This window comes from Lichenostomus cassidix, chromosome 2, assembly GCF_008360975.1.
Source record: "Lichenostomus cassidix isolate B80296 chromosome 2, HeHo_3.0, whole genome shotgun sequence".
Classification (NCBI taxonomy): Eukaryota; Metazoa; Chordata; class Aves; order Passeriformes; family Meliphagidae; genus Lichenostomus; species Lichenostomus cassidix.
The window spans coordinates 136038699-136057208 of NC_139482.1; the positions used below are offsets into that span (position 1 = coordinate 136038699).

Below are 18510 nucleotides of genomic sequence, written 5' to 3' on the forward strand. Positions count from 1 at the left end.
GAAAAAATTTCCCAGAGATGTGACGGAGTCACCATCTCAGGAAGTGTTCAAGAGGTGTCTGGATGTGGCCCCTGGGGATATGGCTTAGGGGTAGTTATGGTGGTGCTTGGTTGGTGGTTGGACTAAATAATCTTGAAGGTCTCTTCCAACCTTGATGATTCTGTGATTCTGTGAAATATATAATGTTGTGATATAATATCAAATGTTCAAAATGAAAGACAAGAGGGAACTGTGACATAGAGAGACTTAATGCATAACTGCACACCAGGAAGTTTCTTTCTCTGAGCTGTAAAATACCAGCCAATGTTAAAGGTATTTGGATTAAGAAGGTTAAACGGATGAAGCAACTAGTGATGCTAAATTCTCACAGTTAAAATTCTTTACCTCCTCTCAGTTTCTCTCAAAAGAACCTAGAATTAACTTTATGATGTAGTGCAGAAAAGAGAACTTTTACCCATGAACTGCCTTGTGCAGGTGAAGTGCACCTCCACTGACTGCCTGAAATGGGAAAGAAATTCTATGTGCTACATTTGCACAGATATACCATCAAAGGTCTCATCTTGAACAAAACTCAGAAGGCCATTGTACAAGATGAATGAATTAACAAAACAGACTGTCTACCTATATGTTCATTACAGTCAGTTCTGTGAGAAATTAAATATATGCTGATGGAATGTTTTGTACACATGTGGCAAAATTGCTACAGTATCATTACATTTAAATGTCCTTCCAGAGTCAAGACAATTTAAGGCAAATTGATTTTAGCCTCTGAATTTGCAGAGCTGAATGAAAAGATGAAAATTTTTTTTGAAATTCCAAATTTTTTTTAGTAACATAACCAAATAATCTTCAGACTCCTTCCTCAGTGTACAATTGTAAATATTGTAACTTAAAAACAGGCTACAGTTCTGAAAACCATCTCACAAGACACCAACAGTGATGTCTTAATATTTAAATAAACCAGCAACACTTCAGCTAATGATGAGAATGAGAAGATTAATTAATGCTGAAGATGATGATTCATGTTCCATAGGTGAATCAATCTTTAGGCTAAGAGAGATGCAGTCTTACAGAGATGTCGTCTTGAAGAATGCTCAAATGTCATGCAAGAATTTTAGCAATGAAATCTTTCACCTGCAAAAAACACTACTGGAAATCAGTTATTCTCTTGAAGAAATACTTGAAGAGCTTTAAAAACTCCTCAGAAAACTAATTTGCTATGACTTCTGCCTTCCAGATGTAATTACAACTGAGTTATAAATCAGAGTATGCAAAGTGATACCTTAATACTGAACAGTATTTTCACAATTTCCATTTACACCCAGGGAAATTCTCATTTTAGGCAGAAACAAAAAGATTTTGAAAGGTTTATCAAGCCATAATTTCAATAATGTGAGAAAATATACTAGTCTGTTTAAAAGCCCATGGCAGCCAAAGCTTTTTAGATTAAGCAGCTTAGTAAATTGAGTTAATGAACCTGGGGTTTACCAGTAATTACTTTCAAAGTGTCTCAAATTATTTTACAAATATTATTTCTGCTAATTGATAACTAATACATTATCCAAGAATGCCATATAGAAAATGAACCTTAGAAGAACAGAAGATGTTAAAGGGAAACTATTACCTTGCAAAAGCAGAATTTACTAGCCCAATCTGGAATTAAGCTAGTTATACATCTAACACCTGTCCTCTTAAAATAGTCTTTAGGTGTTTCTAACAAATAAAGAAATTAGTTTTAAATAACATGTAAAAGACTGATTAACATGTGAAAGACTGATTAATTTGTTGTAATTAAAAACTCTAGTATTGTGCTTTGATGATAAACAGCATGCTAAACCAATATTTTACTTTTCCAGGTTCTTTCTTCACTTATCTTGATCCTTCTGAGTAATCTTCATGCCTTTCAGTTTCAGGAATAATTCTCACTGTTAGTTGTCCTCAGTGTAAATTTTGCAACATAATTTCAATAGCATATGTTAATATTAACGATTAGCATAGTTAACTTCTGTGTCCTTTGTTCTTTGTTAGGAATTTTTTTATGAAAACAGGAGATAAAAGCAGTGTTTCAAGATTTCCATTAACCACCCAACTAACTTCCACCCACCTGTGTAAGAAGTCTGAATTCCCATCTTGAACACAATGGTGGGATTGAAGATTTTGGTATTCAAGAAGTTTTATTTTGTTCAGTATTGGGTTAGATTTCTTGAATTAAAAACCTGATCTTTCCCTTTTCCTCTTCATTGCCTTTGTTAATTGTTATAACAATCTTTTGTAATTAAATTTTATCTTATTAGTACTTTTTCTGTGCAAGATAATGCATTTCAATGTCTGTCTTTTCCTTATTTTGGTGTGAACTGCAACTTTTTCCAAACATTTTCTTCCTGAAATAATTACATATACTTTCTTTCTTTCTTCTAAGCAGAATTTAATTTATTTAGAAATAGTTCATTTCTGCTTCTTTCCCCAGTCCTCTATATACTGTTTGGAGATGTAATTTAAGAGGCCTGTTTTCCAAATTAACGTGGTTACTGCACTGATGAAGTTAAATTACTTTGATGCATAGACCTTTTCATTCTGGACTAAATCACACCAGCTGAGGGTTAGTCCACTGCTAATGTAAGTTTCTAATGGATCTTAGAACTCCCTTCACTACTGATGGGAATTACTGAAATCACACAAAGATGTGCGAAGCCCAACTATGCAAAACCAAATGACTCTGCTGTTCTGATGAATATTCTGATGTGGATATATACATTTTTAAAGAAAGGACAAGAAAACCATTTTAAGATATTCAAAGCTTTGAAGATGTAAATCCTGATTAAAAAGATAAAGCTAATAAAAATTAATTCTTTTTTGTTAAAAAAGCTTGTTTCAGAAAGCTTGCTTCTTTTCCAAGTATCATCACTACTACCATAGCACATCATTGCACACCATAAATTTTCACATGAGAGCAGTTCTCCATCCATGCTAAGAACCTCATTATTTTACTACCATTCTCATAAATTAAGCAGCACGTGTTTGTTTTAGACATGAATCTATTGTATTAAACCCAATGGGAACTCTCGTGAATAATGTTGCTTGCTTCAGGAGCATGTACAATGTTAGATCAGTATTATTGCTGATATATTTTCAGTGAGTGCCATTTAACAGACACTATATATATTAGTAATGCTAATACTGTTTTTATTATTAATACGTAAAACTAGTATATTTTAGCATTAGTGTTAGGAATTTATGATAATTCTAATATGATAAACATTTCTATTTCTGTACCAATTTCCTGATTTACAGCACATCAATAATGACTTAAAATACCTTGACATAATTCAACGAAGTTTCACCACTGTTTACAATGATAAGAAATCCATGGTTGTGGTCACACACTAAAATTCACATGGAGATTTGGTATTCTTCAGGCTCAGGTCTATATTTTCACATAAGTAGACTGTGCATTTTTGTTAAATGTCCCTGATAATGAGCACCAGATACTATCCTGAGAATAACACTAATATAAAGAGAAAATACAGATCTGGTATAGTGAGCAATTTCAATGCTTTTCATAAATGCAAAAGTTTGATTCTATAGGTGTAAAAAAATTACACATTTTAAAGATGGGTAAAATAAAGAACTCACAAAGTTCTTTTATTGCAAAAATTCAAAGCAACAAAAGGGAATGTGTATTTCTTCATTCAAAAAGTGATTCTGGGTATTATTTTGCAGATCTTCTGGGCCTTTCTTGAAAGCTCACAGCATGGTACTTGAAAACACCCAACCATTATATTATTTCAATAAAACAGTAGATTTTTCCTATCATTTCCTCTCCCCAAAGAATCTTAATTAATATCTCTAATTCTAGGGACCATCATTGCCATTTTTAGACCATTTACTTTTTTTTTAAATACCAACCATAAGAGTGTTGTCCATTCTAAGCCACTGATTAGTTATGTCCCAAAAAGGATCTGCAGAACAATCTCAGAAAAACTGCTCACATATATAATTGTTTATATATAAATACATAATTCTAGATTTTTTTGTCGATTTTCCCAAATAATCCAACATGTTTCTTATCCGGATTCACCCAGCTATACTGGGGCTTTTCCCAAGAACAAGCAATAACAACTATTTGTATATAAGAACTAGCTTCAGGCAAAAAAACTGCTTATTCCCTGTGAGATGTAATTTATTCCTGCTTTTAAGTTAGTGCACTCTATTTTCCCCTGTGTATATTGTCAGTTCCAGTAGTTAATGCACTACATGGCATCAAGTGCAGTACTTTGACTTTATATCCTGCTTTGTTCTTTCTGCAGCCTACAAAGAGTGGCTTACAACAAAGATGCAAAGGCAGTCATTTTACTGTTTACATTACCAGGATCTATTTGACATGATGTCATAAAATCATAAATCTATTTGCAACCAAATATATCTGTCTGTGAAATGCTTACATGGCTACATGATTATTTCTTGGTAGTTATGTCAAGTTCAATTTTAGTTGTTTTCTTTTCAGAATTCATACTATTCTAGGCCATATATAAACAAATACAGCCATTCAAAAAAAAGTGTATTGCAATGTCCACAAGACACTTTAATTTAATTTGAAGTTATTCTCTGTTTTATCTGACCTAAAACTTACCTTATGGAATTGAAATATGTATAGTCATGTATCTATGTAGTTGCACAATTATACCAGTGACTTGCAATTAACAAATTTTTCACTCCACTAGGTTCTTCATAGAGGAATTGACAAAATATTTAAATAATGATCTGAATATTCTAATTCAAATTTGACACCTGTTAGATCGTGCTTTAAAATATGAGTTTATAAATATCTCAATACAGTTAATATGGAATAAAGCCAATGAAGAGGAAATTAAATATACATCTTTGCAGACAGGTAAAAAGAAACATATCTTTATAAGTAGGTATATAAATATAAATATAAATATAAATATATAAATATAAATATAAATGTAAAATTACAGGGGAATTACAGAGTTCCCAGACTTAGAATTTAGTATGAACCTCTTCAGCCTTTCAACTGTCTTGACAATATATGGAAGAAATAACTCAATGTCCTCCCAGACAAACAGTCAAAAAAGCAGAAATGCATTTTGTCCATGTAAAAAAATGAAGCTAGTCAGTGGGATGTGCACTTCCCTGATCAAAATACATGTCGATTTAGACAAGTAGAAAAACAAAGTCTCTGGTTGAAATTACAGATAGATGTTTTATATTGACAAATATTTTGTAGCTGGATGTACAAGCAATAGTCAAAATATTTTAGTAGAACATGTAGGAATAAAAATGCATCTAGGAAAAAAAATCCAACTGTATTCTGCTCTTGAAATTTCTGAATTCTAAAAAAAATAAATTTTAGAATGGAGATTTTTACAACACCCATTTTAGCATGGAATAGGAAATTTAAAAAAAAAATACTTCCTTGATTATAAAAGTGTCTGATTGTTAAAACCTTTATAGAATGAAAATATTACATATAAACGTATTTTTTACTCTCAGTAAATTGTTTCTAGCTTGCGGCATTATGGAGCAACTGCAAGCTGCAACATTAGCTCAGGACTAGGTGATGTAATTAAGCTTCTGTCACATTTCATGATTGAAAACAACCTTATCAAAATTAATTTGTCAGGGGAGAAAGCTTTATGTAAAAACTAGTCATGGATTTTGCACAGATTCACTGATTCACAGAATGTGTAAGATTGGAAGTGAACATAGTGGGTGATCTGTTGCAACCTTCCTGCTGTGAAGCACGGTCATCCTAGAGCACATGGCATGGGATTGCACCCACCAGAAGCCCCAGGTCTTTCTCCACAGAGCTGCTTTCCAGGTCAGCCCCCAGCCTGTACTGTTGCAGGTGGTTGTTCTTCCCCAGGTGCAGGACCTTGCACCTGCCTGTGTTGAATTTCAGACACTTCTTCACTGTCCACCTCTCCAGCCTGTCAAGGTCCTTCTGCAGGGCTCACAGCACTCTAGGGTATTGGCCAATCCCTGCTTTGTGACATCAGTGAACCTGCTGAGGAGGCATCTGCCCCTTCATCCAAATCATTGATTAATCAGTTAAACAATACTGGGCCCAGTATGGAACCTTGGAGGACACAGTGAAAAACCTACAACTAGACCCCGTGTCACTGATGATCAGTTTCTTGGGTCTGCCATTCAACCACTTCTCAATCCACCTCACTGCTCATTCATCCAGTCAACACTTCCTCATTTCATCTATGAGGATTTTGTGAGAGACAGTGTCAAAAGCCTTGATGAAGTCAAGGTAATCAATATCCATTAATCTCTCTTCATTGATCCAGGTAGTTGTTTCACTGTAGAAGGCAATCTGCTTGGCCTAACCTGATTTATCATTAGAGAATCCATGCTGAATATTTCTGATTGCCTTCTTGTCATCCATATGGAAAGAGATGGCCTCCAGAATGAGGTGCTCCATCACCTTTCCAGGGACTGAAGTGAGGCTGACTGGCCAATAGTTCCCTGTGTCCCCCTTCTTGCCCATTTTGAAGGACAGGGTGAAATTTGCATTTTCCAAGTCCCCAGGCATCTCTCCTGATCGCCATGACCTTGCAAAGATGACTGTGAGTCACCTCACTATGGTGTCCAGAAGCTCTCTCAGCACTCGTGGATGCATCCTGTCAGAGCCCATGGACTTGTGGATGTCAGGTTTGCTTAGGTGCTGTCCAACCTAATCCTCCTTCACCAATGAAAAGTCTTCCTTCCAAGATCCCTTTACCCTGGTCTGTGTCAGAGAACCCTGAGGGATGGTCATGTCAGTGGAGACCAATGCAAAGAAAGTATTTGGGAACTCTGCCTTCTCTGCATTCTCTGTTACCAGGGTCCCCCCTCCATTTAGTAATGGGCCCACATTATCCTTTTGTTTTTATTGTTATTGATGTATTTGAAGAACATTTTCTTGTTCTCCTTGACATCCTTGGCCAGATTTAATTCCAGATGGGTCTTGGCCTTCCTGGTCTCACTTCTGCTTACTCTGACAACCTCTCTATATTCATTCCAAGTGGTTTGATGCTGCTTCTTCTGTGTGTCTCCTGCTTATGTTTGAGTAATGACAGGAGTTCTTTTTTCATCCATGCAGGTCTCACTTGCCCTTTGCTTGATTTCTTGCTCATTGGTATGCATCATTGTTTGTTCAAAGGAAGTCATCTTCGGATACCAACTAACTCTCTTGGACCCCTCTTCCATGCAGGGCCTGTTTTCATGGGATCCTTCCAAGAACATCCCTGAAGTGGCTAAAGTGAGCTATGCTGAAGTCTGTGGTTGTAATCTATCCTGCTGCCGTGCTTCTTCCTTGCTCGATACTGAGCTCCCCATTTTCACAGTCACTGCAGCCAAGCCTGCACCCAACCTTCACATGTCCATAAAAGGAGACCCTGTTAACACGAGATCAAGCAGCTCTTTATTCTTTGTGGGATCCTCCACTACTTGTGACAGGAAGTTGTCATCAATACTTTCCTGGAACCCCTTAGACTGTTTGTGCTTTGCTGTGTTGCTTCTCCAGCAGGAGCCAGGGTAGATAACATCCCTCACAAGAACCAGTGCCTGTGACTTTGAGGCTGCTTCAAGCTGCCTGGAGAAGGCCTCATCCATCTCCTCCACCTGATCAGGAGGCCTGTAGTAAGCACCCACAGCAGTGTCACCCTTACTAATCTGCTCTTTGATCTGAGCCCATAAACTCTCAGCTTGCTTGTCATCCACCCCAAGGCAGAAGTCGGTACATTTCAAGTGTTGTCTCATATAAAAAGCAACTCCACCACATAGCTGACCACAAAAAATAAATGCAATTTACCTTCTTAAGAGTTGGTTTTTTTCACTTCTAATAAGTCTAATAAAGTAAAATTATTTTAATGGCGATTAAAAGAGGCAGGTGAAAAACTTTGTGCATTCAAAAAATGTTCAGTGATAAACAGGATATGAAATGAAGCAAACATTAAATATGTCTGCTGATTTTTCAGTAAAATCGTATGGAGGCAGGAAAGTAATAAGAACCTATTTGAGGAATAACTTTTTTAATTGATGAAATTTGGCCCCAAATGTCTAACTTTAAAAAATGCAAATACTGGTATAGTTTAACATATTAAAAATTAAAGCATTTAGTAGGGTGTCCTGTATACATGCTTGTGACAATACAAAACACTGTTGTTTTCAATGAATTCCCCATTTTGAGACATCAATCCATAATAATCACATTGCTAAAGCACAAGCATGACCTCCTCCTCACCTCTTCCTTCAAGTAAAGGCAATGTAAAAGGAATTACAAGAGGCAGATGACAATGATATTTACACACAGTTGATCTACAGACATCTATGATCTTAAGTCTGCTGACTTCTAAGTGCGCCTCAAATTGAGAACTTTGTTCAATTTTTTTCCAAAATGTAAAAATAAACAAGGAAACAAAGAACCCTCAGATTAATATTGACTAAAATATACTTTTGTTCTGTTCTTGGGGTTTTTTCTTGTTTATGTCAGGATTCCCTGTGTTAGATGTAATGACCATTGGTAGGGAATAAAAAGGCATTTATCACAGGAAATCTTTAAGGATAAGTGTTTAATCAAAGAGAGTCTCCATGGCAAACAGTGAGAAAGAGATAAGAAGCTCATTAGTCTGTAATCACCTTTAGCAACCTTCTGCAGAATTCTGTGTTGGATAATTGTATTAGGCAAAATTAGGAGCGATTCATTAGAATGGAATCACAAGGGCCCATTTCATATGTAAAGTTAGATGTTTCTGATATAAAACATTGAGTCATAGACGGAACTCTTGAAAATAATTGGTTATTTTTCTTTTGCTGAACATGTCCCAAAAATACCTTAACAGCAATTTGTGCCTTTAGGCTTTAAGCCATTATGTTAAGACTTAAATCAAAAATCTGTCACATTCTTAGGTTATGTTTCAATAATTTGTAACCACTAATATCAAAATATGTACCTTGGGGTTTTTTTGATTTTCATTCATCAGGCTTTTACCCCTTAAATTTCTCACTGCTATTGGTTAGAGACTTGTCTTCTCCAAAGCCTGTTTTTCTTCTGCATGAGTTTCTGCAGTAAATCAAGCTGTTCTCTTGATCCTCTTTCACATACACCAAAAAGTTTGAGTTCCTTCAGTCTCTAGACAAAACTACAATTTTGAAACCTAACAGAACTTTTTTTCCTTTTTTTCTGAGTCCTTTCCAACTTGTTAACTTGATTTTGCCTTAAGAAATGACACTGTTCTGATAATGACCTCTGTAATTATGAGTGAAAAAAAAAGTTTTTCATACTCTCATGTAGTAGTCTTCTGCTTACATACTAGTAATGATTAAACACAGGGGTACTTTGGGAGTTTATCATACCAGTTCAAATTTACACAGTATATTTTCACCTCTCCCTGGAGCAAAACCAAAATATTATCCAAAGATCTTCTGAACAATATTGTATCAAGAAGAAGAATGTATAAGTAATTTAAGAATATAGTTTTTTATGCCAATTCATTTCAACATTGGCAGATTGAGAATTTGAACAATGATCTGCAATGAAGCCCATTAGACTTCTATTTTGTTACAAATATAAGTCTTTTGCAAGTTAACATATTCTTATCAAATCTTTTGCATTCTCATATCCAGAAACTATTTTGGATATATGGCTTGATTTTCTATCTCCTTCATTATTAGATAGCATTTTTCTGGGAAGTAGGAGTGAAAGATTCAGAAGTTATAAATACTTGTACTGGAAAATAGTATTATTAAAAAGAAGTTTGTAATATCTTCAAGACCATGGATAAACATATTAAACAGCTCTAAGCCAGGAATAGGAAATGAAAGTAGGGTATTTCCAATGACACACTTTTCTCAAACATAATTTTTTTTTTTGCAATGCAGGTTAACCATGTTTTAACCAATCTGTATTTATTAGAATGGTAATGTCAGTTGGAATGTTTTTGTAACCTCTGCAAGACTTCATCAGTGTTTTTAGACAAATGTAAAGGTTGTATCTTGTAAAATTAATCTGTGAATCTAGAAACTGATCTCAAAGTTGCCTGACAGAAATGTTTCATCAAAATACCATCTTTATTGTCTTCGGTTGTGTACAGTAGTAATAATGCCTTCATTTTATCAGTGTAACCTCCATCCATTACTCGCAAACATTATTTCTCTCTAGTTCTATTCTCTCCAATATTTCTCTCAGAAAATAAGATTTACCCATAAAACAGGGTACTCTACTACTACTATATTTCTAATATGAGCAAGGGAAAAGGATTTTACCTACAATATTTGTTAGAACACAAGGGATATCCTATATAGAAATCTTAAGATAATAAAACCTGACTGACAACAAAGTAAGACCCTGTAGCTCAATTGTTTTGGCAGTTTTATATTTCTGTTTGCTCAATAGTTAGTTACTACTAGACAAAAATTCAGTCCGTAGGAAGTACTAACAGATCCCAAATCTACATTCCCATAATTGCAAGTGTGTTGTACACAGACATTTATTTATATCCTCCTTATTACTAGGCTTCTAGCTCTTATTACATAACATATATTTTAAAATAAATGGTAACAATAGTTTTAGTAGAATATTGACCTAAAAATTAGTAGGTGTATATGCTGAGATACATCATATATGTGAGCAAGAGATCAAAATATTCAGAAGGGGTGTTCTTTAATCATAGCTTAAAACTTAATTATTAATACAGAGATTAAAAATTGTTATTACTAATGTATCTATTCAAGAACATTACTGGAAGATTTCTCTTACCTCTACAGATAGGAACAGGGAAATCCCACGAGGCTGTATTAACAGAGTTGGCTATGCAAGTAAGCTGGGGATGACCGTCCAGAATATATCCAGTCACACAGCTGTATCGGATTTTGTCACCAACATCAAATCTTGTACCGTACAAAATACCCTTTGGTGGAACTCCTGGATTGCCACAGGAACTACTCTGTAATTCTGGAAAAGATACATATTAATGAATTAAAATGTTTTTATAAATAAATATTTCATTTTGCTTAAGAATATGGAACACATAAATTAAGGCAGCTTTGGACAGATAGTGAGTTTTCATGGATATTATACAACTCCTCACACTGAAAATCCATTGCTGATGGTGTATTTAACATCTGCTTATGTACCCACATGTCCAAAGATAGATGAAAATGAGTATGAGGTTTTCCTCAAGCTCCAGTTATCTATATATTAATGTAAATTTTTTTGTTAAATTGATAGAAATCACTACATAGGAACAGGAAACAAAGCAACTTATTATATCTCTGACTTTCAAGTGACACAACTGCAAAACAATAAACCAAATTGTAATACAAACATGAAAGAACATCAGATTCAAATTGAACAAAATTTGGAAGAAATAATAAAATTAATCAGGAGAAAATTTTAACAAGCATAAGCCTGAGCATGATCAGGAAGCTGTTTAATGATTTAATAGATTTTAGATAATGAGCAAAACTGATGAGATACTGTGGGTAACTGATTTCTGAGCAAAGGATTAGTTAATTTAATCATGTGAAGTACCACAGGTCTGGTATCTTCTACTCTAATACAGAGGTTTAAACCACTGACAAGCCAAAACAACTCATGGTCGCTCTTAGATTGATCTCTGAGGGGGTTAGAGTTTAATTTTAGTAGTTGTTACTTACACTTAACTGTGTACCCTTCTGACTGGTACTTCAGCATCATAAATGGCTTGATTACAACAAGATTACAAGATTAGTTCCAAAGGCCTTTAGTTAATGGGTATTAAAAGAGAGATTTGGTACAAGTGTGAGCAAAAGATGTTTCATAATCTCACCCTGAGCTCTTCAAAGCTTGTACCAAGCATACTTACCAGCCTAATGCTAAGTGGGAAGAGGCAAATCAGGTAAACCTGTATTTCGATTCAAAGCAAATTCCCCTAATCAAAAAGTAAGGAAAATGCTAAAATGAAAGGAAAATGATGGAAGAAGAGAGGAGTATGTATGTATTCTTTAATTTATTTTCCTGAGTTCCATGTGACTAAATTATTCTTCAGTATCCCTGGTGTGCTCATGAATGTGTGCACAACATATTTAAATATCTAAGCTGTTAGAGTAGGTTTCAATTAAAGAAAAAAGGTATAAATGCTTATCAAAACAGTCTGTCTGTCTCGCAACATTCATTACATTCTCAAACTTCAATGCCCAGAACTACCAAGAACTAGATTTCTGATACCAGCCATGAAACAAAACTATGTAACAGTTATTAAAAGGCAGAATCCACTATAATCATAAATATGCTCTCTGTATGTCCATACATATTTATACAACATAAATAAATATGTGCTAACAATGAGTTCATCTGCAGGACTTGATATACCAATCATGTTTTGGTGTGAATATGTTAAATATGCTTATTAGTTGCTGATGTCATTGCTGCTATTTCCTGCTTTCTCTTACATAATAAACTTTGGGTTTGGATTAGACTTTCATTACTTTGCACAATGTCACAACATAGGAGTAAGAAATCAGCCTATCTCATCTTGGTCACTTCAAAGCTCACCCAAAGAGCTGATATTCTTGCCACTGCTTTATTGAAGTGTTCTGTGCTGAAACAACACTCCCCTGCCCTCAAATCAGCTTGCAAGCTCTACAGAGAAGACAATGCTGCAGCCACTCCTGCATATTTGTGCAAAGGAATTTCTTTTAAATCCTCTAACCGTTTTCAAGGCTATTAGATTTATTATTTATCATCACAGCATGTCAAAATGGAGGTAAGAATACCATCCTGTGGATTTTGGTTATCATATGAATCGCATTGTATTAACTTGAAAACTCTGCCTGTACACAGTGTTTTCATTTTTGACTTCTCCAAGAAGATGAAGTCTTTCAGAAGACTGTATCTCTTAGGGCTTTGTAAAAAGGTCACAGAAAGATTCCCTGTCCTTTGAAATAAAAAAGATAAAGATTAGCAATGTCTTTAACTGTCACTGCCTAAAATTGCTTCCCTTACTTTTACTGCTGTCTCACCAAGAACTACCCACAGAAGGCACTTTATTCTTGTGAAATTATATTTTAAAGCACTAATTAAAAATCACCCTCCTTCTAAAATAAAACTAATTTTCCAGCTGCAATACTATATGACTCATGTAAAAGGAATCCTGGAATTTTTCATTAACTTTTTAACATTATGAAAGTGGCCTGGGAGTGTGTTATTACTTCTAACCCTTCAGGCGATTTTGTTCCTGATTCTAGATAAGAAAGTAGAAAAAAATAAATTGTACACTTTAAAGTATATTAATTTATTCTGTGAGTATTTTCATTTTGAACATATACAAGTGCCTTACTGGGGGGAGGAGAGGGAGATAATTCACCAAGTAACTACATTTGTCTTCTTTGATAGGTAGTATCTATTTTCAAACTGAATGTGACGCTGTACTACCAACTCCCTGACATTTAAAGCTATGGCTTGTTACCCTAAGATTGTCACCTGTCAGGGAACAGAGGAATTGACAAACTAGATTGTAATTTTTATTCAGCTCTGCACAGATTCTTGACTTAAGTGACATTCTGATAATCACTAATGATAGGAAGGGTGGAAAAGTATTTCCTTTTAAATTTGCCATCTTGTAATTTGGTTGAACTTCTCCTTGTTCATGCACTCTGAAAAAAGGCATAATTGAATTTTTTACACCTTCCTATTTTTTTTTTCATTTTTGTGTATTATTTCTCATCTCCTTTTCAAAGCAAGCTGTCCCAATTGTTTCAATCTCTCTCTGAGCAGGAATTTTCTTTGTCCTAGATTTAATTTTGTAAACAAGGTATGTATGAACATATTTGTCCTCTTTTTTTTTTTTTACATAATGTTTAAACATGGAGCTTAAAATATCCTTCAATGCTGTTCAATAAGTTTCTATTGAATTAATTCTTATTCATTTCAGTGGAAATTCTGTTAAAAAGCTGTGGGTAAAATGTGTCTGGGAGAGTTCTGCTTAGTAGGAGTGCATGCACTCCTTCAAAGACTTTAATTAGTGGAAATTCAGCCACTTATAGATACTAATTAATAAGATATTCAAATTAAATAACATTAAATACAATTTATTTCTGAGTTGGTTTTTTTTTAAATAAAAATCTAGCAGAAGTTTAGACTCCTTTTGTCAGCATTAATTCAAGGAGAAACAAATCAGAACCAGATATGGAAATTTCAAAATTACTTGCTTTTTATTCAGATTTTAAGTCAGGAATTTTTTTTTCTGTTATGATATTTATGAAATCAAGAGTAGCACTGTCCTCCCTAAAATGTTTAAACATGAAGTTTATAATTTTAAGTCCAAATATCCAAAACAAGTATTTTCACATACTCCAGTAATAAAGGCATTTGTCATAGCATTGCATTCCATTCAGCTTAATTTTGAATACTGATGTCCTTCACACACTATTTTATTAGAAATTTTGTAATATAAATAATTTTTCTTTCTTAAAGGGTTGATCCATGTATTTTTGTAGTTTTTGTCTGCAGCTATTGCAAATCATTATGATCCCATTTTCCCCAACATGAAGTGAGTACTGTCAATGTGTACTAACTTATGGAAAGACCTATGTAATATCCCAATACAGGCTAATACTTGCTTCATGTAATACTTTTGAAATTAAATATTCTTGGTATCCCTACACTCCCAGTTTGGGTATCTCCCCCTATTGCTGCATGGTACCAGTCCTAGACTGCTTGTTCACTTGGGTCTACTACTCCAAATTCCTCTGCCATACAAACATAAATGTGGTCCAGGAATATGTAATTCTAGGGACCACTCCAGTTGTCATTCAGAACAGGACTTGGTGTACTGGAAATATCAGAATATGTTTGTACATGGATACCCCTTGGGAAAATCGTGCATATGTACTTTGACTTACTGACAAGCAAGAATGCTTTGGTTTTGAAGACTCAAGGCTGATTTCAGAAGTGCTGCATGTAGTATGTGTGTGGCTATTAGGAGAGCTGCACATTCCAAAGGTCCCAAATACTAGGACAGATGATGCCTTTGTGAAAATAAGAAGTAGCCTGAAATTGCATTGTCCAAAATTAATCTATATTGAATCTTATAATAGTTTATTTTAGTTGTCCATAATTTTCCAAAGCTTTTATAAACTAAAAAAGTAACTTAGATACATAGTTTCTAATTCATAATATTTTGCCTTTTTTTCTCAAAAGTTATATTTTGCTTACTTTCCATACTGCCCTCATTTACATTGCTCTGAATTAATAAGCAAGCATGGTCTAGATTTAGATATAATAGGGACTAGAAAAATTAACTGATAAATATAGGAATACTGTTGTCTTCCTACACACATATTGAAATATACATATACATGTATGTTCCACTTGAGATTAGAGAGTGGAGGAAACTATGAGAAAAATTTGAAATAGGCAATATAAGTGAAGTGAAGGGGAAAAATGAAAAACTTACTATCTAAGTGTCAATTTAATTACGCTAAAATAGAGGATTCAGAGAGTAAAGATACATTACAAATGAATGCTTTAAAAAATCTACCATAAACAGCACAGATATATTAAAGTAGTTATTGAATTTTTAAAAATCCCTCCCCCAAACTACAGGTCTCTCCTGTAGAAGTTCAACAATAAAAATGGTTATCCCTTGATTCCAACAAATCTGGCACCTCAAGATACAAGTGCAGAATGAAGAGTCACTATTCTGAAATTCACCTTTGCTTACAACAGTGGCAGAAACTGTTTGTCTAACAATCTAAACTTCTCTGAAGTTTTTCTTTTCATTTCTGCATTCTTTTGTGGATCAATCAAAAGAGACTGTCATATTCCAATGTCTAACTATAAATAGGCAAGCGAGAGAAAGTGTGAGAAGTTTGGAGGTTTTTTTTTCCCCAAAGGAAAATAATGTTTTTTCTTTTCCGGTTCTAATTGCTCTTTCTTGATAAATATATTTGGAATAGTAACCTCACTTAGGGTCTCACTTAGGTCTGTTCACTAAAGATAATACAGCCAATTACATTGCCGTTTCTTACCTATTTTTTAATGAATGACATAATTTTGCTTTTTTCTTCCTTTTAAATTACTTTCATGTCAAAAAATGACAGAGGACCCTGTCTTGAGAGAACTTGAAATGTACATTTTTATGCTGAATTTGATTTTGGTTCTAAGTACATTGAAAAAATCACTGGATTTGTCTTCCTTGCCAGTAAGACAAGAATGTTTCTATTTATAGCATTAAAGTCATATGCTATTTTAATAGGAACAAACTTGTTTCAGCATTAAGTAAGTTAGAACAACATTAACATAATTCTTCTACAAGCAAGGGGACAGCAAGTGTACAGAAAAAAACCTCCAGGATATGCGAAGGAAACAAAGGATAATTGCAATACTGTAGTAACAGTAATACAATGAGCATGACAAATGTAATACAAGAAATGGTCCAGGGTTGGCAATGAATTCCCTTCACTTGCAATACACTGTTCAGAGTATCTGTTTAAACCAGAATCACAGAATCAGCTAGGTTGGAAAAGACTTTTGAGATCATCAAGTCCAAGGTATGACCTAACACCACGATATCAATTAGACCATGTCACTGAGTGCCACATCCAGTATTTCTTAAACATCTCCAGGGACAGTGACACCACCACCTCCTTGGGCAGATGATTCCAGTGCCCAGTCACTCTTTCATTGAAGAATTTTTTCCTAATGTCTAGCCTAAACCTCCCCTGGCACAGTTTAACACTGTGTCCTCTCATTCTGTCAGTGGTTGTCTGGGAGAAGAGACCAACCCCCACTTGCCTACAGTCTCCTTTGAGGGACTTGTACAGAGTGATAAAGTCTCCCCTGAGTCTCCATTTTTCCAGGCTAAACAACCCCAGCTCCCTCAGCAGTTCTTCACAGGGCTTGTGTTCATGACCTTTCACCAGCTTTGTTGCTCTCCTCTGGATGCATTTCAGCATCTCAACATCCTTCCTGAATTGAGGAGCCCAGAACTGGACAGAGCAGCCAAGGTGTGCCCTCACCAGCGCTGAGTACATGGGAAGAATGACTTCCCTGGTCCTGAAGGCCACAAAATTCCTGATATGAACACCATTGGCCTTCTTTGCCCCCTGGGCACACTGCTGGCCATGCAGATGCAGAACAGCGCTGGACAGCTGAAGGACCATGCAAAAAGACAATGGCAGTCACTCATTTAACCACAGGACAGCATAACCTGAACCAAGTGAAACCAACAGAAAGATGACTACATGCTTCAGTACATATAGTTAAATCTGACATTTCCCCATCAGACACACTTCTAAAGTGTTACCTGAAGGGAATGACAGTCAGGCAAATACCAGATAGTTAGCAAAGCTATACAGTTAACAGTACCAGCCACGCTTCCTTTCTTTTTATCAAATTCCATTTGAATTTGATTAGAGCTCTATCTTCAGTAAATTCCTGCACAGCTGCTGAGGGCAACAATTAAATCCTGAGTATGGCTGGAAGGTAAATGCACAACGTGGACTGAGGATTGGAGACCACATGAAGTTTTAGCTGAATATCAAGTCGCAAGTGTCACAGAGATTGCTGCATCCACACTGTTCAGAAAATCAGTTCGCTGTTCAACTAAATCAGTTTAATTTGAAGCCTGAGATACAGTATTGTGTTGTGGTTTTTTTGTGTTTGTTTTGTTTTTTTGTTGGTTTTTTGTTGTGGCACATGTGATGGTTGTTGAGCTTCTCAAGTGGGTGAAGTCCAGACAGATGCACCCTGCCTGTCATGCAAAGGCTATATAGATATGCCTGTGCATGGGTCACCATGGGATTGTTCCTTTTAGACTGCAGTGATTCTGAGTACTTTTTTAATATAGCTGTATTCTAGAGGCAGCTGGGAAGAGGCTGTTGTAATTGCCAAGAAAAGACTATTTCAGAGCCCAGGACAATCTAAAATTTAAAAAAAAAATCCTATATGTATACCATATTGATAGTCCTTCTGCAATATGTATTTCTAACTATGTCTTTTAGAGTTATATAAAGGATTTAATTTTCAATTTCTGAAATGTTATGGCAACAACTATCTTATTGTATGACCTCTTTTCATTCCACTCTACCCTCAATGCCTCACCTGGTTTCACCTTATGCTAGGTAATATGAATGTTGCATTGTTACTCACTGGCTGTTCTTACCTGGAGAATTTACAGTAACCAAATATGTAAAAAGATAACCGAATTTAGAAAAAATCAGTTTAGTCATTAAAGGAAGACGTCATAGCACAAACAAGTTGTGTGGTATTATATAGACAGAATCTCCACACAAGTTTGGCAAACAAGAATGGATACATATGTCAAATAAATGTAATTAATTTTATGTATTTGATGTACTATCATATCTAGATTCCTACTGAAATTCAGGTTCCATTTTTTGTTACATATTTGTTCCAAGGAATAACAAAAATACTGGGAAGATGCATTGGTTTTTTTATTCAAGGTGATAGAAATTCTGAAATTAGAGAACAGAATAAAATAACACATTTAAAGTAAA

The 18510-nt window shown here is 34.9% G+C and overlaps 1 protein-coding gene across 1 annotated transcript in view; it reads right to left on the reverse strand.

Moving 5' to 3' along the window:
- CSMD3 (CUB and Sushi multiple domains 3) overlaps positions 1–18510 on the reverse strand; it is a 596977-nt gene that overhangs the window by 432626 nt on the left and 145841 nt on the right. The window contains exon 4 of the mRNA XM_085053430.1: positions 10769–10963. Within this exon, the coding sequence (XP_084909556.1) occupies positions 10769–10963 (195 nt within the window). The remainder of the gene's footprint in view (positions 1–10768; positions 10964–18510) is intronic.